The sequence below is a fragment of the Branchiostoma belcheri genome, unplaced genomic scaffold (assembly GCF_001625305.1).
Source record: "Branchiostoma belcheri isolate BF01 breed outbred unplaced genomic scaffold, Haploidv18h27 scaffold77, whole genome shotgun sequence".
Taxonomy (NCBI): Eukaryota; Metazoa; Chordata; class Leptocardii; order Amphioxiformes; family Branchiostomatidae; genus Branchiostoma; species Branchiostoma belcheri.
In genome coordinates, this window is record NW_017804431.1 from 1,261,383 (window position 1) to 1,284,430 (window position 23,048).

The window sequence follows — 23,048 nt, forward strand, 5'->3', positions numbered from 1 at the left end:
CGAAAAAAAAGAAAAAAAAAAAAAAAAAAAAAGACCCGGCCTTCGCGTGCCAGGAGTTGATCAGCTCCAAATGTTAAGAGTAATTTTAATTGACGGGAAGTGAATTTAGCAGAAAATGTCGGCCACAAGTTCGGGTGCGTGGTTGGGAGTGTTTTAGAGGTTGAAAAGTATGTAGAATGTGTGTGTGGTAGCAGTGAACCAGGTACATGCACGTTAAGAACCTGTTACACATTCAGAACCAAGGTTGTCTGAAGTTCGGAACATATCAGAATTTAGCAGAAAATGTCGGCCACAAGTTCGGGTGCGTGTTTGGAGTGTTTTAAGGGTTAGGAAGTATGTGAAGAGTGTGTGTGGTAGCAGTGACTCTGTCACACATTCAGAACCTGCCCCCGACCGACAACCATTCCAACCAATGTTGGCTAAAGTTTGTGAGAAGTCTGACCAGATTCAGTTCACACCTACCTTTCTGTACAAATCGAATCGAATTCGAGTTAAATTTGAGTCAAATTTTACCTACGAACACGCCGCGAACACTACTGCCTAACACCAGCCAACCATGGCTGAAACACCTGAATGTTTTAACCTTTTGAAATATTCTACTGGTACAGCCGAACAGCAGCCGACTTTGCCCCGACCCACTCCTAACCATGGTTGGGAAGAGTTCGGCAGTGTTCGGGAGGCCATATTCGGCTGTATGTAACAGGTACACAACCAGGTACGTCTGTACACCTGTGCACACCTGACGTTCGCGTGTGGATGGACGACAGGTGGGTCACAGGTGAGAGACGTCATAAATGACGCGTCCAACGTCAAGTTTACCGGAAAGGTGTTAAAAGGTACTTCAAAGAAACTCTATTCTCTACAAGATTTCCTACAATTTTGAGAGAAAACTGTATACTATTCCTGCTAAAATCAACTAACACATCTATCATTAAAGGTATCCAATGCAATTTCAGGGCAGCAAAACTGAATAAGGGAAGATGTATGATATTGACACATTCTAGTCCACATTAGCACATTTGAATCGGTATTTCATACTTTAGGCATTTTAAACTGTAAAAACAAGCCTCAGGATGGGTCCTTTGTTTTCTGGGAGGTACCCTAAATTCAATCCAGGTCCTTCCAGTAACCGTTTTTCGTCAGAATTTTAGGCATTTTTACTCCATTAATGTCGATATACATTGGGACAGGGATGCTTCAACTCAGTATGTAGATAAGTGACTAGAACATTGACTATAAAATCTGGTTTCCTAGCCCTAAAGACTTCACTAGATGCCTTTAAGAACTTTGGATTTTTCATTTTCGCTTTTCAATCAATCAATCAATCAATCAATCAATCAATCAATCAATCAATCATTCATTCATTCATTCATTCATTCATTCATTCATTCATTCATTCATTCATTCATTCAATCAATCAACCAATCAATCAATCAATCAATCAATCAATCAATCAATCAATCAATCAATCAATCAAATGGATTATTTATGAAAACAACCTTGTAGCCATAGGCTAAATTGTGTCTTGCTCTACAATTTGATAACAAACAAATTTTTGTAAACAAACAAACAAACAAACAAACAAACAAACAAACAAACAAACATATATATCAACATTGCATCTTTATTGGTCATTGCAAGGTTTGGTCCAATATTGATATGTAAGTAAGAGTTATCGTAAAATGTACAAAATGTAATGGTATAAAATGTAATGACATGTACGGCACAGTGTGAAATACATGTATCATGTGTAGTGTAACATTTAATAGCATTTTGTGTATATATACATTAATTTTTGTTGTATAACATTTCATGATGAATCAACACCTGAACAGGTAAAAGTCAAAAGACTACAACTTTGCAAAAGTCAAACTCCTTTCAAATTCAACAATTAAAATTGTGCAGAACCAAAACATTTTTTCTTCCAACTGTAAACCTGTTATTAGTTTTTGCAGTGTGTTTCAAGAATGCTACACAATGTGGATAACCTTATATGCTAGTCCACATTACATATGATATGCTAACATATACCTACATGATTCCTATAAAATATAAATATGTAACAGTTAAGATTATATAAAAAATCTATATACATATACCAAAAAGTCCAAAGGCTAAGAATGGCACAGCCATTTTACAATATGGAATAAATGTTTAACTTAACAAAGTTTACTTATTAAAGTGATATGCTATGTTGTTACGACTGTTACATTTGATCCACCAAACATCTGCTAGGAGATTAAGAGTTAAACAGCTTAAGATAAGCTTCATTATCCCAGATTAACACCTGGTTTTACAAAGGATTAATACTAATCTCATCCTCATCAGGTGGGATTGTACAGACCTAATCCATTAACAGCTGTCATCAGGTATGAGTTATGGACCTAGGGGAGCATGACTGAGGGCATTATTTAATGAAGGCCCCAGACAATATTGTTAAGTGTACTGAATTCTATATTTCATTACTCACATAGGTATTCTGTGTGTTTCAGAGTTATTGTGCAGTTAAAACATAGTCTTTTGATACTGACAGAGAGAGAGAGAGAGAGAGACAGAGAGAAAGAGACCAAGATATTCAGAAAATGTAGTGAAATAAGGAAATCCAATGAACAATAACAACAGAAACATGTTGAACTTCTAACACCTAAAGCCTTTCTCTTATTTCAGCAACAAACATAAAATCTTTCATGTCTTTTCTGGGTTTAGAAACATTGGAAGAATTTAACCTGATAACAAGATTTCTTTTTAGAAGCTTTATAATAGATCGAGGAAGCTTAACAAGAGTGTTTTGTTGTTAACAAGAGCAGGCATAACTGTACAATGTTAATTCTATCCTGTTCCTATATTTAATACTAAGTCTGGTTATCCGAATGTCTGTAACTCATTAGTTTAACATGTCCATGGTCAATGTCAGACGTTAAATAACTCACAAGCCTGGCTGGGCTGGGTGTTTGGTGGCTGTTTTGGTTACAACCCTGAAATCTACTGGCTTCAGTTTCTCTCATTTTCCTTGTAATTTCAAGTTCACACCGATTTGATTCGTTGGACCTTGGATTAAAAAAAAGTCTGCAAAAACGTTATCAAAAAACACAAGGACTAGGTTTATGCATTGGTGTTTTAAGGAGTGAATACTCTGTCATAAGTTTTTCTCCCAGCCCTCTGCTTTTATGATATCTGCTTGCTATATTTTCACTTTCATAAGACTTTTACAACTAAGAAATACAGTGCTTTCATCGATAACTTGACTTAGGATACTCAAATTTAATTTGCTCATTCTCAGCTTTAAAAAAAAGTAATGGCAATGCTTAACTGAAACAGAGCCTCAGAAAAGGTTTCACATGTGTGTTTACCCAGTCCTTGTTGTCTTGCGTTTGTAAGCTGATTTCTCAGATTTTAAAATCATTTCTTTTTAAAATAATGAATTTGTTGAATTAATGTGCTGTGTAAATACATGTGGCTCAAACTTTTGGTAGTTTGCCACATGCTAATAAGTAATATAGTAAGTTCTCATGACTTTTACTTAAAATCAAATTTTGACTCTAAAATGTACGAGAACAAAGAAGTAATTTCGAGTGGCCGAGTTTTTAACAAATTATCTTGTCAAGTGAACTAATGTTGAATGAATGTGCTGTGAAAATTAGCTGTGGTTCGATCAGACTTTTGATAGTTTGCCACATGCTAAATTAAAAATAGCTCTTTTGACTTTGGCTTTAAATTTTGGACTCTAAAAGATACGCGAACAAAGAAGTAAATTGGAGTGGCCTAACAGAGTTTTTAACAAATTGTCTTGTCAAGTGAACTAATGTTGAATGAATGTGCTGTGAAAATTATCTGTGGTTCAGACTTTTGAACGTTTACCACATGCTAAAATATGTTAACTTACAGTTCTCTTGACCAAAATTTCGACTCAAAATGTATGAGAACAAAGACCTAAATTAGAGTGGCCAAACAGAGTTTTTAACAAATTGTCTTTTCAAGTGAACTAATGTTGAATGAATGTGCTGTGAAAATTAGCTGTGGACTTTTGATAGTTTGCCACATGCTAATAAATTTCTCCTGACTTTGACTTTACATCTTAAATGTACGAGAACAAAGAAATAAATTGGAGTGGCCTAACAGAGTTTTTTAACAAATTGTCTTGTCAAGTGAACTAATGGCGGTGCTGCATGGTGTAAACAGGGGGGTTTCGGGTTACCCGGAAGACCCGATATTTTATGGAAATATTCGGGAACAATCCGAGATAACAGGTTTGGGTCTGTTTGGGGAAAAACATCGGCTTTTGTGTCGGAAACGTTTCCTGTCCTTCCCTGCACTTAACAGGGCCAGATGGTCCGCTTGTTTCTGGGACAGACATAGGGGTTAGGTTACTTTGAGCTTTTATGGAAAAACTAAAAGCATAGCATTAAAACTACAGACTCTGAAGCAAAATTTGAAGTAGAAAAAAACAAGAAGAAAAAGCGGATGTCTCACCTAGGCCTTCTGTAAATTAAGCAAATGTCACTAACTTGGGGGAGGATGTTGACTAGTAGATTAACAGGGCCAGATGGTCGCTTGTTTCTGGGACACACCCCGGGGTAAGGTTACCCGGGAAATCTTTGGGCTTTTATGGAAAAGTAGAAAACTAAGAGCAGCTTTGAAATGCAAAATAAGAGGTAATGTCGATGATGGTCCGCTTGTTTCTGGGACAGACCCCGAGGTAAGGTTACTTTGAGCTTTTATGGAAAAGTAGGAAATGTAAAAGCAGCTACAGATGGACAATGAAAGGTAACATTGATGATGTAAATGTCACCAATTTGGGGGCAAATGTCGGTTAGGAATTGATGCTATTACTATTGATACAACTGTATGTAAGAACTATGTTTTGTTCTGAGAAACTAATAATATACAGGTTTTATGTGTAGAGAAAAGACAAGCAAAAGCAGAAAAACAAGTTTCACCATGTTATGGCTCAACTAAGCTTTCTGTAAGTAATGCAAATGTCACCAATTTGGCGGAGCATTTTACTACATTTTTCCAGTTTCAAGTATTGTTAGGATCATTTTATTTCAGAGCAAATTCTTAGGTTTTACATGTATGTGAAAGTAGGAAAAAGAAAAAGGAAAGAAAAGAAGTTTAACCACCTTATGGTTCACCTAAGCTTACTGTAAAAGTAACTCTCCAATTATAATGAAAGGAAACACAGATGCGAAATGACAGGTTACACCACAAGTGTCACCACTTTGGGGGTGGGAGGGGGGCAGAATGACCTTGTCTGCCCTTGGATTTGCCTTGCCTTAGGAACAGTTAAGATTGTGTTACAGGAAGGAAAACTCTTAAGGTCCCCTCCTTGGCGAGATCTTACTTTCACTCAAGACGTGGATAGAGTTACAAGAAAAACAGTTTGTTGTTTCACAAGACTTTAGGAAGTAACGCTAACAGTTAGCGTTAATAAGGCTGAATTGAAAAATCAACATGAATTCTGAGGGAAAACCTCTAAGTTAGTAACCTTACATTCAGTTTTAGGGAATGAACATACTAGTAGTCAGATTCGAGTTTTCTGCCATACCCTTTGTTTTCGTCTTGTCTTCTTGCACATTTTCTTACTCTAAAATGTTCAAAATGAAGGAAATAAATTGGTGTGGACTTAGGATTTCTTAGATTTTGTTCTCTGAATTGAAAGATTAACAGAAAAACAGAGTCTGAGGGGAACGTCTGTACCTTTGATTCACACAGTTTCAGGGAGTAAATACAGTAAGATTCAAGTTTTCAGCCCAGCCCTTTGTGTTCATCTTTCACGGTTTTTAATCTAGAATGTAAAAAAAAAAAATAAATTGATGTGGCTTTAGGATTTCCTTGTTTTTGTTCTCAGGGTAAAAAGATAAAACTGAATTTGAGAAAGAGAATGAGGTGAAGTCTGTACCTTGGTACGCACAGTTTCAGAGAGGGAATATAACAGTTAGATTCCTCCAACACTGAAGTTTTAGCATGAAAGTTCATCTGTGTTGGTATACTTCATTATGACCAAAATGGCTAAATGTTCAAGCTTAGTGTTGGCTTAAACGTTTAGCGCTTTTGGTCACAACACTTATAATAAGTTTGTTTTTGCTTTTCTTGCAAAATTTTCAGTATCAAAATGTCCGAAAACCAGGAAGCGAACTTGGCGTGTCCTTGGCTTAGTGTTCCACTGTTGAAGGTCGGGATTTTCTCCAGGTTTTGTAATTAAGCGCAGGATCGTTAATCATGAGTTAACGTGCTGACAGGAAGGTATGAAAGGGTTTTTGGGGCACTTCTTAGGTTACATTAAACAGATTGTATCCAATGACAAGAGGCTCACAAAGAGGTTACCAGTACACTTTTTCACATAAGGAATGTTTCAAGTTTTCTTGATTGTGAACCTTTGGGGTTTAGGCCTCAACAATCTAATTCATAGTTTCTTAGCTTTTAAAAAGGCCAACAAGAAAATCAAGCGTTACACGAAAACAGAGTCAGAGGGGACAGTCTGTAACTTTTTAATTGGTACAAACAGTTTCAGGGAGTGAATATAGACAAATTGAGTTTTCCTTACAGCCCTTTGTTTCATTTTAATTGTCTTCTTCATAAATGTTTACCTTAAAATTAGAAGTGAAGAATCTGATATGAATTGTGTGTCCTAACAATTAAGTATATTGGCTACTAAACATACATGTAAGTACCTTATTTACAACATTAAACATTTCTTAACATAATACTGCATTCAGACTGCACATACAAATGCAACATTTCGACAAACCTGTGTAAAAATATAGAAAGCCTATAGTTAACATATACTTACATTTGTACCTACATAGTACCTACATAGTATACATACATATAATTATGTAAAATACAAATAACTTGATCAATAAAAACTTGTCAGTATTCCCTTTCAAAGGGTTATCTTTTTAGCCAGACTGAAAAACTTTATAAAATTTACAAAATAATAAAATGTTAAATTGATATTGAGTGAAATAGAAACTGGAATGATCTTGACCTTTGACCCTCCAGGGGAATATTCACTGATTAAAAATACCAAATTATTGAAATATTGATGATCTAAAAATTGATTATAATATCTAAAGCATTAAGCATTTATTGCAAATGGGGCAGACCATTCTGATTTTGAGGGGGAGTCAGGGCGGAAAGAGTACTAGTATGCAAAAGTTGCCAATACGAGATAATTGACACCCCTCTTATCTAAAATGGTCTACACCATAATTAAGGTTGATTGCATAGCAATTAGAAAAAAAGTTCTTTATAAATCTACAATTTCCTAAGTAACATGTTAAGACAACATTTGAGTTCCATAACGTTTTCTGGTCCCAACCATTTTCGACACATGTATTGATCATGATATGCTTAAAAGTTTAACGTCAAATTAGAAGTCTTTTTGCACTGCAATTTTTCAGCTCCAAATAAAAGCTGACTGAAAGACACGAGACATTTTCCCAGGCACGTTAGGTAGAGAGTACTTTGACCCATCACAGTTTTGGTCCCTTCATTTTTAAGGCACATGTGTTGATATGCTTCACATTAAGTAGACAATTCTCTCTATGGCATCTTTCCAGCTACTTCATCTAAGGAGAGATATACTCAAAGCACATTTTTGTATGGCATCATTTCAGCTCCAACATTTTGCCAGCGCCTGCTACAATACATGTATGTGTACATGTAAGTAGTCATATGTATAATTATGTACACATGTAAACTGAACTACATGCGTACCATTGCTTGGGCAACTTTAAGTTTGTATCCCGATTTTTGTTCCTAATAGGCACATAAAGATTGATATGCTTAACAACTTTAGGCCACACCAATTCTATTCATTGGTTCTTGGATTGTAAAAAATAATGCTAAAATGAAGTATTAACTTGAAAACAGAGTCTAAGGGGAAAGTCCGTAGCTTGGTACATACAGTTTTAGCAAGGAGCTTTAAATTCAATGATTTTTAACCTCCTTGGTTTCAAAGAGTGAGCATACAATGTAGGAAGATACAAATTTTCCTCCCAGCTTCTGTTTTCCCCTTGATTGCTTGCTGAATTTTTACTTAAAAACATCACAGAACCAAGGAAATAAATTAGTGTGCCCTAATGAAGGACATTTCTGTGTAGCATCTCTTCATCTTTCGATTTGGCAGCTCCAGTTACACATATGCAGCAGGCATAACATTGGTGTAGTTATGAGGAGGGGGAGGGGGGTGCGCACCCCCCGTAGCCCCCTCCCCCCTAGTGGATGACTCTGGTAGCCTCACGTTTGCGTAGCTGACCGTTTCGCCTCGCCGTGCCGCAGAAGGGCTGGTCTGCGGTGTTCGCCTCTTCTGGCTACGGTTGGAACTGCGCGGAGACTTTCCCGAACGACGCTGGGAATCGTTCCTCGAGAAATATCCACCTGGGCAAGGAATGAATGGAAGAGATTTTATCATAGTGATAAGATCTTTATTTCCAAAATCATGCTCAAAGGCTAACTGCTTGTACAGTGTCAAAGAAAGTGAAGTAAAGCAACAGAGAACATACATGTACAACTACTGTCTGTCAGTGATCAATATACTACTACACTAATCTTATAGTACTAACACTTCTTGTCAATTGGCTTAATAGACACCTCAAGCATGGTTGTACAGAATTTGTAAGTATGTAAGACGTCATAACATAATCATAATAACTCAAAGTACTGGTAATAACAAAACAGGTAGAGGTATTAAACACAAAATATGGTAAATCAAGAAGTCGCTAGTTTAGAAACAGCAGAAACACAGAGAGAACTTATTGTAACATACGTTTTATTTCATGCTACACACTATGCCACATATATTACTTAAGTTCTCTCGGTGTTGCTGCTACTGTATATCTAAACTACATGTGTAGTGACTTCTTGATGTACCATATTTTAAGTTTAATATATCTTAACTAGCGACACAGTGTGTAAGATGAAATAAAATGAAACCGATACCTGATATCCCAGAGAGATGGGAGCTGGTTCTCGCCAGGGAACCTCGGACGAAGCTCGCTCGGTCGTCCTCCAGTATCGCGTCAAGATCGTCCGCGTCGGAATCGTCCGTCATCGGCGCCATTTCCACGTAACTCAGCCTCGTTCTCGAAGGACGGGCCTGGTAAAAATGATTAAGAAATAAGAATAAGTTTTCATTAATTCAGACGATTTATATAAAGTATATACAATGGCTATGAAGTTTCAATTCATCAAGTCCTGGTAAGTATGCTATGAGAGAATTTAAACAAGGGATTTAAAAGCAATGCACAGCAAACTGTTTTACAAATATATTAATGAATAAAATTAATATGCTAACATAACATTAGAAAATATTACAATGAGATATAAAAGAATGTTAAAAATATTGGGTTTCCCTATAGAAGATTACTATATATAGGAGCCTTCTTGACTGAAATTGTGAAAGAGTCCTACAGGTAGAATGACTACAACTGAGTGAGTTGCAATCTAATATATAACTGCAAAAGAAAGAAGGGTGAAAAGAATTTTGCAGACATCTGCTGTAAAGAGAGGAAAGACCAAACCACCGCACCAGAGTCTCAACAACAGACAAATAACCAAACAATTTACATCATCTGACTCTGTTTCGGCTGACTCAGACTCAGCGACATTTTGTAAGTCAGCCATGTCCATGTAGCTGGTGCGTTTTGTTCCCGGGTCTTCAGTACTGGGCTCCTGTGTAAGTACACATGTCAGCGTGTTAGCAACATACATGATGATATGGGAGACAAATGGATATGGATAATACCTGTGTCCATGATATCACCATAGTCCATAATATCGCCACCTTGAGAAATAGTGTGCTTAAAGATATTTTTACTGCAACATACCCTAGGTATGTACATTTGAGGTGTGCAGGAGTGCTTACCAAAAGTATGTTGCAGTAAGCACACTGTTTCTCAAGGTGGCGATATTATGGACCCTGGTGATATTATGGACACGGATGTTACAACAAACAAACAAACAAACAAACAAACAAACAAACAAACAAATACAAGTGTTTACAATATGATTGTGTTAGTTTACATGATAAATGGACTTTTTACACGAGAAGTTAACAGGTAATACAAAATGATTCAATGTGGAAGACAAAGACATGGGTTCCTTCAGTAAATAATGACAAAATGTAAAAAGTATATCTCAGATTCTGATCTTTTGTGATTTTTCAAATATTTTCAAATCAAGTTTTAAATCAGAGATGAATCGAGCATGAATTATATCTTACTAAATCTTTTCAACTGTAAATATCATTATTACTTTTGACTTTTACTGTCAATTCTTCAGATAAAAATTAAAAGGAGTGTTTTTTTAGCTTATTAGTTTTAAGGAGAATACTTTCTTTTAGTTTTACACAAAATTGGAAACCCAGACACACACACAAACAAACACACAAATGAAGTGACAACATTACATCATCATCAGCTGGTACTGTTGCCATGTCCAAATAGCTGCTTCTTTTTGTAGAAGGTTCTTCAGAGGTGTCCTCCTGTATGTTTTTAAGATGGGGGCATGTCTGTTAGCAAGGCAAAACACCAAATATCAACATACAACTAGACAAACACATTTAAAAATCATGATGGTACTTATTGTTAGTATGGATTGGATGATGAAAAAACAGAATGTGTACAGTAAAAAAGACTGGAACAATAACACTTAGTTTGTTTCAACATTTTAGTCATGAAATGTTCATAAATTATTTCCAGTGACACTTGTGCAGGTAGTTTAGGACCTTCCCTGGACTACTATCTTCTCTAGTCTCCATAGCAGGCTTATAGAACTGGGGGTTTGGTGGTCTTCGGCTGTTTTCTGATTAGCCTCCGTAGCAGGCTTATAGAACTGGGGGTTTGGTGGTCTTCGGCTGTTTTCTGATTAGCCCAGTTCTAAAAACGGGGGTAATTCAACCAGGCCGGCTATGTTGTCTATATGCAATCAAAATATAGCACATAAAAGATCCCAAAGACCCTGAAGACCCACAAAACCCGCAGTTTTTGGCATGCTATATGGAGGCTAGACATCCTACCTCCTCACCATCCCCATCTACACACACCTGACTTACCCGTGCGGCCTCCTGTAGCCCTGCCCCCATGGACAGATAGTTCAGCCTGCGTGCTGGACCAGTCCCTCCTCCCTCCTCCCCATCCCCCCCCATCTGCAGGTAGTTGATTCCGCTGTTGCCCCTGGTTACCGTCTCCAGGACTCCTCCGTGGGCAACGCTGGACTTGCTCCCCTCATCTTCTAAAAAGGGGGAAAACAAAATAAACATTTCAGTTTGAATGTATGGTGCCAGCCTCTCTATAATATATACTACATAATTTTGTTTCCCTTTGTAGAAGGAAAACATATTGTTTTTGCTCTGTTTCCTCTTCCTCTTCTTCTCCAAACAAATAAGGTCAATGACCTGAAGCAGATGTAGCACCAGTTTTATACATGTAAGTACAAGCTGCGTAAGACCGGACTGTAAGTTTTGAACCACTCACACCGGGAAGAACCCCTACTCTTTCCCCCTTGCTAAAATTTCCACACAAATGTCTGTAAACTGACAGTTTAAATCGGTGTGGCCCCAATTAAGACTTCCGCAGAACAGATGTCCCCCAACCCTCCCATTCTAGCGTGGCGCTTCTGGCGGAGAATTAAAACCGACGTCTATGATCCTTTAGTAAAATAAAACAAAAACACAGAGAACAAGGTTTTCACCCTGTTGTCCTCTTGCTAAAATTTTCCATACAAGTGTCCGAGAACAATCAGTTTAAATCGGTGTGGCCCTAATTAAAACTTCTACGGAACAGATGTCCCCAAAACCCTCCCGTTTTAGCGCCCAGCTTCTGGGGCAGAATTAAAGCCGACGTAAGGTTTTAACCACTCACACCGGGCCTCTACTCTTTTCCTCCTACAATGTATCTTGCTCAAATTTTCCACACAAATGTCTGCAAACCGACAGTTTAAATCGGTGTGGCCCCAATTAAGACTTCGGCGGAACAGATGTCCCCAAAACCCTCCCGTTTTAGCGCCCAGCTTCTGGGGCAGAATTAAAGTCGGCGTCTACGATCCTCGTGAGGCGTTTGTTGACGTCATGTGTAACCTCAGGAGTCAGACCCGGGCCCTTATAAGGGCAGGAGGCTACCAGCTGCTGGAGGCTACGACAACTGGACCTCAGCAGTCAGGATTAACTGATGTCTTTTGAGAGGGACAGCTAGTGTGTAGGATCTAGCTAACATGTCATGTTTGTTTTACAACATGTGGGTCTCAACTGCATAATGTCAGTTTTTGACTGAAATAGGATCTTCTATCTATTATCATTCACCAAATAGAATTAGTAGTTTTTTTCTGACATCAACTGGACCTCAGCAGGCTGGATTAACTGATGAGGGAGACTGAGTGTAGAATCTACATGTAGCTAAGATGTCAAAGACATGTTTGGTTTACAAAATAATGTAGGTTTCAACTACACAAATTGTCAACTTCTGTCAACTTCGTGTAACACTAGTCACAGCAATGTTGGAAGAAGTTTTTGCAAGAATACATTGTTGTAAGGCTGTTTTTGTATATCATTCATCAAATTGAATTAGGCATATTGTACTATATTTATATGTCAATGTACTAAGCTTTAACTGGACCTCAGCAGTCGGGATTAACTGATGGGGGGACAGTGTAGGATCTAGCTGGGATGTCATGTTTGATTTACAACATGTAGGTCTCGACTACACATATGTTAACTTCTGTCAGTATCTTGTACAGTGTACATGTTTGTCAATTTCTGTCACTTTCACATAACAACACACATGTACGTGTACTACTAACAGTAACTACATTTTGTACTTCAGTTACACCTGTCCACAAATTAAGTTGTCAGTTTCTGCATTAGCAGCAAGAATAAGTCTAAGGATGTTTTGGTATTAATATCACTTATCAACTATCAAGTTTTCTCACTATTAACAGTAATGTTGATAAGATTATTGATACCGGTACATCTTTTAACTGCTGAAAAACCTACATCTTTTCTACCTTCTAACTCTCTAGGTCACACCTCAGTCTGAGTTAAAAAGAAGAAGAAAGACTTTGTGATGAAGACTGTCCAGCAAGCTCACACCCCCAATTAACCAAACACGTTAATTGCGAGAGAAATTCTCTTTTTTTCCTATTTCCTTGTCTTTTTGTAACTACCGGTACAATTCTTCATTGAGGAAGTAGGTCAGGAAAAGAAGAAGGTTGACAAGTATTGAAGACTGTATGGCGAGCTCGCACCCCCAATTAACCAAACACTGTTAATTGTCGGAGAAACGGTCAGGAATGCGGGGCGCGGACGCGGGTCGGCGGGAACGTGCGCGGAATGCGGCGGCACCGCGAGGTCGTCTCTTCAGACGTGAAACGACCGGCAAAACCAAAACATCGCCTTTAGAAATCCTCGGGACTGGACGGCCGGGTTGGCACGGAACTATAGAATTCGGCACGATAATTCTGTCGTCACTACGACCTGGGTTTCACGCTTTGTTGTCTTTCTTTCTAAGAATCTAACCACACTATAACAAAATAGATGAATCATATAGATCACTTAGCGTTACTACTGTGACAGTCATAGCAATGCCAATACGTGCTTTTGTGTGAATTTTTGTGGGAACTGTAGAATTTGGCGCTTCTTGGGGTGATAATTCCGTCGTCACTTCAGCCTGGGTTTTTACGCTTCGTTGCCTGGCATAACTGAATTAGATTCTTTCTAACCACACTATCACAGAATAGATGAATCACGTACATCACTCAACGAACTATTGTTATAGCAATGCTAATGGGTGCTACAGAAGTGGGACTTTTACATTTTTCTCATCGAAACATTAGCTTTTGAAATGGATGCGATGATATGCCAATAATAGATTGTACCAGAGTTCAGTATGAAATTATTTACAATGTACAATGTATACCCTCACCAAACTATATGTCATTGATTCCTTCCTTGAAGCGTTAGAGATACATGTAGGAGTACATGATAGGACTTTGTCAAGAAAGGACCCTGATCATTTAATTGTACTTTACTGTCTTGTAGAGTCATTTTGTGTCATGAAGGGTTGTTTCAGCATTGAACAGTACAGTAGAATGAATTCAAAGAAAAAAGTGAGTGACACAACATAATTTCCATGTCACATTCCCGAGTATTTCTCCTAGAATTAACCTGTGTTTAGTTAATCCGAGGTGTGAACTTGCCAAGGAACATATCCCCACCACATACCAGTCCCAATTTATTTTAAGTGACTCTCTAACTGTTGGGAGAGTTCCCTCCAAGGGCAGTTGGTGTTTTAGTACACGTACTTAACATTCTGTAGCAGGATCACTGCATTTCTACCTACATAACAAGTCAGCTACAGCTCATCGCAACAGTCTATAGAACAAGAAACAGTCACACCTTTAAATGTCTGAGTTATCAAGCAAGAATTGAGATGTTAAAAAAATTGTATTTTCCAAGAACAACATTTGTATCGTAGAGTGGAACTCGTTGCCACCAAGAAGGTTAAATACAAGGTTTTAAACCTCCTTGTTGTCACCAAGCACAGTTGGGGCATCATCACTTAAAGAAAGCTCTAATAATCTCCTGCAATTATAATATGCAAAGATTGGGTGTAACAAGTCATTCGGTGTGATAAAGCTAGCTACATAACATCTCCCTGGTGTCTGGTGTAGGACAGGCATTTCCGCTCCTGTGTTTACAGTTATGCGCTGCCTGCTGGCTATAATACTGGCCGATATCAGGGGGGCAACAGGTAAAACTTTATAGGGAAACAACACAAAAGCATCATACAGACAAAAACACACAGTAGCGTCCTGACTACCTGGTACCTAGCTTGTACCCTTGCCAAGCAGGATACATGCATGTGTGGTCTTTTGTGTTGATCAAAATCAGTTTTTAAAATCAGGATATTCTTTGATTGCCAACACCAAGCATTTAAAAACATCCCTTTGATGAATTGTATATGAAACACATTAAAAACTATGCTGATTCAACATTAGTTGTGAATACTTTTGCAAAGTTGTTACTGTTACAGTTAAATTGAGGATATTATATGATTGCCAACATTAAGTTTTCAAAAAATTACTTTGATGAATTGTATATTAAACACAATAAAAGCTATTGCTGATTTAAAATCAGTTGTAAACACATTTGCAAAGTTGTTACTGTTATGAGCAAAAAAAGAATATTATATGATTACCTAGTACATTAAATTTTGAAAATATAGCTTTGATGCATTGTGTATTGAAATACAATAAAAATATTATGAGGTGCCTCGAAGAACCGGATAGTGAGCGCATCAGTTGAGAAAATATGTTTAGATGACAGCCAAAATACATTAAAAAAACACAACAACAAAAATGTATCTTTGATGCATTGTACATGAAACACATTAAAAATGTTACCATGTGCCTTCATAAACCGGATAGTGAGTAAAAGTAAGTGCATCCGTCAAGAAAATATGTTTAGACGACAGCAAAAATACATTAAAAACAATTACAGAAAAATATATCTTTGATGTACTGTATATAAAATGCAACAATTGTACCTGGTTCCTTGATAAACCAGATAGTGAGTGCATCACTCGAGAAAATATGTTCAGATGACAGCCAAAATACATTTAAAAAACCTTTGATGAATTGTATATAAAACACACTAAAAATTGTACCTGGTTCCTTGATAAACCGGATAGTGAGTAAGAGTGAGTGCGTTGGTTGAGAAAATATGTTTAGATGACAGCAAAAATACATTAAAAACAATTACAGAAAAACATCTTTGATGCATTGTATATGAAACACCATAAAAATTGTCCTGGTTCCTTGATAAACCGGATAGTGAGTAACTGTAAGTGCATCCATCGAGAAAATATGTTTACATCACAGCAAAAAATACATTACGAATAAAAAAGAAAACACAATGGCGGCACCATTGAAGATATGCTTCAGAGCAATCAACAAAACTATGAACTAACAGTTGTGTCTGAAATAAACAGCAAGAACCTTAGTCCAAAATGTACTAAGTTTAACGTTACACCACAGTGAAAAATACATCTTCAAAAAAATGAAAAAAAGAAAACACATTCGCTTCTCTCTCAATGCAATTAACAAAACTACATGCATAAACTAACAGTTGTGTCTGAAGTCAACAGTGGAACCTTCAAACAGTCCGAAATGTCAGACAGTGAAAGGTTAGGCGTGTTTGTTTGCGTCGAGTCTTGTCAAAATATCACGAGAGGAAAGAACAGAGGAAGCTCCGTGACAATCTTAGGTGTGCAAAACACCAGACACTTGGAGATGAAAGGTGCGACCTATTGTCTCTACAGACAACACAGAAACCACAGAAATACACAAATGGATGATTCTGTGGATAAATAAACCCAGGGACTTTTGGGAAAGCAAAGTCTAAAGTTAGCCACTTTGGCCATAACAATTCATTTTCTTGGTTCTTCTTCCTTGGTTCTTCTTGCATTTTACTTGATTCTTGGAAAGTCTAACTTAAAAATACAGCAAACAGAATCTGATAATCATCATAAACTTAAAGCAGAAGTATAGGGAAGAACCCTTGATCATGAATATGACTGTATGTTCTCTATAAAATTGAGTACACTAGGGCATCAACCCGATCGGGATGAAAACAAGTCTACCAAATTTCTTACCAATAAACATCACAATTAAGTGATTACTTAAGTCAGTATATAATAAATATTATTGTTCATATGTACTGGATCACAATAATTGTAATTAACAATGCGCAACCTGCCGATAATCCCACATTGTGGGCAACGAAGAAGACGGAGTGTGATGGGCATAATTCCAATAGTGCACAATCACCTCAAAAACAGGAAAACAACGTGACTCTAGGACAACAATGTGTAATCAGGCCTCAGAGAAGGGACTTATCCTGTCACCATGGCAACAGCCATAACCTAGCAACTTTCCCACCCAACACACCTGGAATCCTAGCAACCAATCAGAGACTGGTACTTCAGAAAGCGCAATTTTCCTTCTAACACAAAGGCGGAAACAAGCTATTGTTGGAGACTGAGAAATCAAATGGATTAGACTACAGTTGTGAAGTAGTAAGTGTTTTCATTCGTGTATTTTCTCAGTTAAGACTACTTTGACTGCTTCCAAAAACAGAGTCGTTGAACGTATTACAAACACTTTTGGTGATCATCAAAAAACTATGTACATGTATGTTACTTTGTAGATCAATAAATCTTGTTGCACGATTTATAAGAACATAATAATATCAAGATCATGAAGAATTACTCAGTCGTTGTAAACTATCAATTTATAAATACTTCAAATCAAAGTTAGAAAAGAGTTAGAGTAACAACCCCAATCCTGCCTTGGCTTGATGTTTGCTACAAGCCCTCCTTTCTAGGATTCGAGATGCTCTTTATAAGCATCTGATCTGCTTCGAATGTTGACACAAAAACAGCCAATTGTGATGAGGTTTGAACCACGGTCAAATTCCCCACATACAGATCATTCTTCCAGGCCATATTTTACTCCTAACCGGACAACCGAGCCACAGGGCTCAAAATACTGGATGCATGTGCACCTTAGTGCATCCAAAATTGGAGCTGTGCACCCAATTTTTTTCTGTGGGTGCGCCAGTGCACCCAAATATTTTCGTAGGTTTACATAATTATGTAAATATGTTGATCAATTGAATGTACAGTACATTACAACATATTATCATATACAATGTCATGTGTGATGTCATATATGATGATCAAAAGGTCATGTACATCTAAGTGTCAGAAATATAATAAGATCATTGTTACAGTACTTTTCTTTAGAAATATAAGTTTTTGGCGACATTGTACTTCTTTTGTCTTGTATGGTGCACCCAAAAAACTATTCCTGCAACCACCTTTTTAGGCTGGGTGCCAGTACACCTACATGTGTTCTATAAATGAATTTCGAGCCCAGAAGTAATAATCCAGAACTATGCAGGCAGAATTCCAACATGACCCGGCAGATACAGGGCTACGGAAGGTGCCAATCACATCCAAGAGCACTCGGGGTCGAATTCCGGGGATTTTGGCCATTCCGAGGGTGTCATAATCTGTCGGGATCGAGCTGATTACTCCGGTTTCTGCAGGAATGGCTGAAATGCGGCGGAATCTTGTAAGAATGTTCCGTGGAACACAGACACACGCTGTGGTGAGATGCTGCCAAGGTGAAATCTGGGTGGATGGGTGGAATTTCCAACATCGATCCATCTACATAGCATAGCACATGTATACTAGCCTCTACCAGGCTTTGGGAGGCGGCTGGAAAGAGTAGAAATTGGCCAAATAGAGAGATAAGCATGACAAGGGAGTTGGTCTGTTGAGAGAACACATTGAAATCTGGGCGGAATTTGCAACATTCTGAACTCGTTGCCACCAAGCAAATTTGGGGCATCATCACTAGAAAACTTTAAACAACTCCTGCAGTTAAATGTGCAAAGATTGAGTGTAACAAGTCGTTCGGTGTGATATAGCTAGCTGCCGCTGCGCCGCATGCCTGCGAAGCTGGTGTGTTATGCCGAAGGCCAGCTATACCGATACAGGTCAGGACATTCTGAACACCATGTAACTGACCTGAGGGCAATATGCACTGGAAAGGTATATAAGTGAGAACTTCATGTTACTTGACAATGTGTCATTTACATGTAGCCTCTGTACACTTGAGGAAGCCACACAGGCAAAACAGGTAAAATAAAAGTTCTAAACAAGAACTATGCGGCTCCAGATGTCTTACTGAGGGACAACTGCGTGTGCGAGATGTCGGTTAGCTGAGGAATGAATCCCCTCTACTATATGTGATATGATAGTGTGACAGGCTGAATAAAAGTTCTAAGCGGGAACTATGCAGCTCCAGATGTCTTACTGAGGGACGACTGCGTGTGAGAGATGTCGGTTAGCTTGAGGAATGAATCCATGTATATACAATCATTGTACTGCTACCCATACAATAGAATATTCTTCTGTGCGGCTTATAAGAGTAAGATTGCACAATGGATTTCCCCTATAGTAAACCATCTGGCCGCTGTGTTTGTGAGTGATGTAATGATGAATTATCAGGTTCAGTCTGACTGATGACCGGCCCGGGGACAGTAAACATTCACCGCTCATCCTCTGTCTCACAGGACAGGGTATAAAAAGGTGTGCTACTGTAGTTCACTTTAGGCCACACCAATTTAATCTGCTGGTTCTCAGATTTTTTCAGAAAAAATATGAAGCGACAGGTGAAAAAATAAATAAAAACAGGTCTAGGCATCCTATTATAGCCCCAAATGCTTCAATAGGAGCCATGAAGTCAACACAAAAGGCTGGGTTAGAATCTAAACAATGAACTTTGATTTATAACACAAACAAACACAAAATACTAACAACCTTAATACTTAACCTCTCCAGTACATTACACTGTCTCGTAGTTGTTAGGGTCTACAGAAAATGAGTGAAAATTTGGAAATTTCCCAAATATTTCTGTGGACAGAGAAAGTGACAGGGAGAGTAAAAAAGGTGTTTGAAAGAATACGAATAATCGTTTAATTTTTACAGTCATAAAAAAGTGTGCCACAGGTGCACTGCGCCAAAACACGCTAACCTTTCAGAATAAAAGGCCAAAAATGCACTTGACAAACCTGCCTCTTTGTACCCTAAGACCTTAATTTTATTGCTTGAAACCTGATACCTCAGTGATCTCTCAGGTACAGCCGAGTAATCAATTATACAGCAGCAATAATACAGGCAGCTGCAGGACTAGTACTGATATCCTGTCTGCACATAGACCATCTATGTCTAAAACTCTGTAAATTCGTTTAAAAATGTCTAAAGAAGAGAGAAGAAACATGCACAGCTTGGATATAGATAGAACATAGCATGTTTTGCCTAATTCTTTTTGTAACTTACAAATGTAAGAGTGCATTTAGCTCCACTGGGGCATGAATATGCAATAAACTTCATTGTCATTGGCAATATTGTATTGTACCGAAGTGTCTTTGACTGTGAAAGCAATTAGCCTTCGGGCATGATATTCTATATTCTATACTTTAGTGATTATATCAAAAAGCTCACATTAAAATTGTGACACGTTCTAAGGATAATCTACATTATTTCTAACTTCTTCACTTCTTCAATCCTTTTGTTCATAATTGATTATTACATGTAGAGGCCAGGAAAAGGCTTGAACTTGACTTCCAAATGTAAGACTTATGTGTCATCCTTGCCATGAGTCACTGCATAAAAACAATGTCACTGTCATCATGTCATTTTCAACCGCAGGAAAATGTGCACAAATCATAAAAAACACCTGTCAGTTTTCAGTCCCAAAAGGGCTATGACATGATTGTATACTAACCAAATGCAAGGCCACAACAATTGAATTTGTTGGTTCACGGATTTGTCCGCTTCATCTTTTTCTGACTTGCAAAAAAAAATTCAGCCTCTGAATCAACTACAAAATGCTTGTATTTTGGCTGCAACAGTTGTGTGAAGTCCCTTCTCTTCAGAGTTGTCACAGTTTTTCCATCTATCATATCGAATGAAGTGGTAAAAAGGTTTAAGAGTTTGAAATTCATTGTTTGAATTACAAACCAGCCAGGTATGTTGACTTCAGGGCTCCTATCATAGCATGTTGGGCTATCAGAGGATGCCTTGGTCTGCTTTTATTATTTTTTTTTGTGCCCTGTCGCTTCATATTTTTTCTGAAAATATCCGAGAACCAACAAATCAAATTTGTGTGGCCTTATGTGAGCCTGCTGAAAAAGCAGTTTTGATTGACAGAATGTTGTAGCCTCTAACAGGCTTCAGGAGGCAGCTGCAAAGACTAGAAACTGGCCAAATAGAGAGATAACATGCCAGGAGAGTACATTTTTTCGGGTGCAGCAAATTGTGCTTTCTAGATAGAGGACCAACTCCCTTGGCATGTTACATGTATCTCTCTGTTTGGCCAATTTCTACTCTTTCCAGCCGCCTCCCGAAGCCTGGTAGAGGCTACGAATGTTTTGTCATGTCTTGTCAGCAGGGCAAGCCCTTTGTAATAGCCACTGGCTAGTTGGGTTGTCCTGGCTGTGAGGGTTGAACAGCCAAAGCGATGAAAAAAAAAAGAAATGTTGTTTGAGCCTGAGAAAAAGCAGTATTTTTGATTGACAGGCAAATCAGACAGCGCGACGACATATCCCACGATGCCATCTGGTCCGGCCGCGCCGGTCGTCCAGGCGGTTTGTTTTGGGGTAAACACGGCGCTTTTGTCTGCGCGTAAATTAAGTCCTGCCGAGCGCCTCACATTACGGTGAGAGATCACGCAATGGCGGTTCATCACCCAGCTCATTATGATGACAGGGCTGAAGAAAAATAATGTTGTGTTTCCTGTTTCAGTCTTGGAAAAAATTTGGGTTGGTAGGATTATCTTTTTTTTAGACTTTAACTTGGCGACCTCTAGTTATCCAATTTATGCACATGTATAATATATATTATATTTAACAAAGTAAAACTTCCATTAGGACACTTATATTTTCAATATCAATGTACAGTTAGAAAACTAATTATATTTCAGTCCATACCATGGTATGGATGAAATATATTGTGTTCTCTCATGTTTCTTCTCCTCCTCCTCCTTCTTCTCCTGCCAAACAGTCAAAGGGATTCAACTCCGCCATCATTCAGCCAAATGACTTGAAATTTGGCATGGAGGTAGAGTGAGCCAATACCCCCAGGTGTTTTTTTCATTTTTGTGATACATGCCTTTGAAAAATTTTTATGAAGGTTTTTTGGGGCATTTTTCGCCAAAAAATGAATTTTCGGATCCTGAGCCCTGGTTTTACAACCAAATGATCTGAAATTCGGTATAAGGGTACCTTGAACGTGTGTCTACAGAATAGCAGTCACATATTTGGCATACACCACTTCCAAATGACTCATTTGGGGGACTTTAATGGCTATTTTCAGCAAAAAAAGGGCCAAAAGTGCTGTACCCGTTCCATGTTCTATCTAAAGAATGGCCGGTTCCATCCATGGAACACGTGTTCCATTGCGGGTTACCTGAGGTCACATTGCACCTAAGTGGTGCGTAATAACCCACACATTCAATTTTATGTGCCTAAGACCTTCAAAATGTATCAAATCTCATCATTGTTAGTTTTTGCATACCTGCAATAAGATTAGTAAAGCTTTCGAGATCCAAAGTACTTGTTGTTGCATCTTTGTTCTCATATAGCTACTATTTGAGAACCTTTGCCAGTTTTGCACTGGGGTAAGTTTGGAATAGTCCACTTTTGCGTGGGAGGGACATGGACTGAAATATGCTGTATTTGCTCCCAAGCAAATGTCGGCCTTTCTAGTTGTACATTGTTTTTTCACTTGGGTGTCAGATCATGGAGCTACAAAAATTATGTTCTTTGGGGCTCCAAATTGAAATACAAAGATGACAAAGAGGGCTGTGCCTTATCACATACAGTTTCGGGAAGTGAACTCAAAGAACCAACAAATTAAATTTGTGTGTCCTAAAAGAGACAGTCACTCTTGTGGGATTTCTTCTAAGATCGTACATCCCCCCCCCCCCACTAAAGATCCCAAAAGCAGTCTTTAAACAGTAACGATGAAAATGTAAACAACAATATGACCATCAATTTGAAAAGTAGAAGTCATTAAGAAACAATGGCTTAATCTCTCATCCAAAATTCATACGATGAACAATCACTAAGTAGTAATAGACCTTCATTGAAGATTTACTGTCCTCCGTACACCTGGCAATGGAGAATGGAGGGCGGGTTGCTAGTCGTATATCTGTCAGACTCACTGTCATACACATTGTCTCATACAATGGAGAGGATTCTACACAGAACAACTGTCATTGCTTAGCTGTGCACTTGGGCATTTTTAGTCTTTAACATATGGGTAGGAGTTTAGAGAAAGTGCAGACATATGACCGCACAAGTTTAACCTTTTGTTTCTCTGACATACATGATTGTAGTTATCAAAAAGGCAAGTCAGACTGACTGTCACAAACATTGTTTCATACAATGGAGACTCAGAGGATTCTATACAGAACAACTT

General features: G+C 38.1%; 1 protein-coding gene across 4 annotated transcripts in view; it reads right to left on the reverse strand.

Moving 5' to 3' along the window:
- Positions 1 to 8,117: 8,117 nt before the first annotated feature.
- Positions 8,118 to 23,048, reverse strand: part of LOC109485617 (proto-oncogene tyrosine-protein kinase ROS-like) — a 48,905-nt gene continuing 33,974 nt past the window's right edge. For 3 of the 4 annotated variants that reach the window (XM_019789305.1, XM_019789304.1, XM_019789303.1), the window contains 5 exons: positions 11,048 to 11,235; positions 10,412 to 10,486; positions 9,571 to 9,675; positions 8,944 to 9,100; positions 8,118 to 8,382 (listed from right to left, as the gene is read on the reverse strand). In XM_019789305.1, coding sequence (XP_019644864.1) covers positions 8,138 to 8,382; positions 8,944 to 9,100; positions 9,571 to 9,675; positions 10,412 to 10,486; positions 11,048 to 11,235 — 770 coding nt within the window. In that variant the 3' untranslated portion in view covers positions 8,118 to 8,137. The remainder of the gene's footprint in view (positions 8,383 to 8,943; positions 9,101 to 9,570; positions 9,676 to 10,411; positions 10,487 to 11,047; positions 11,236 to 23,048) is intronic. The other variant, XM_019789306.1, reaches the window with a different exon arrangement.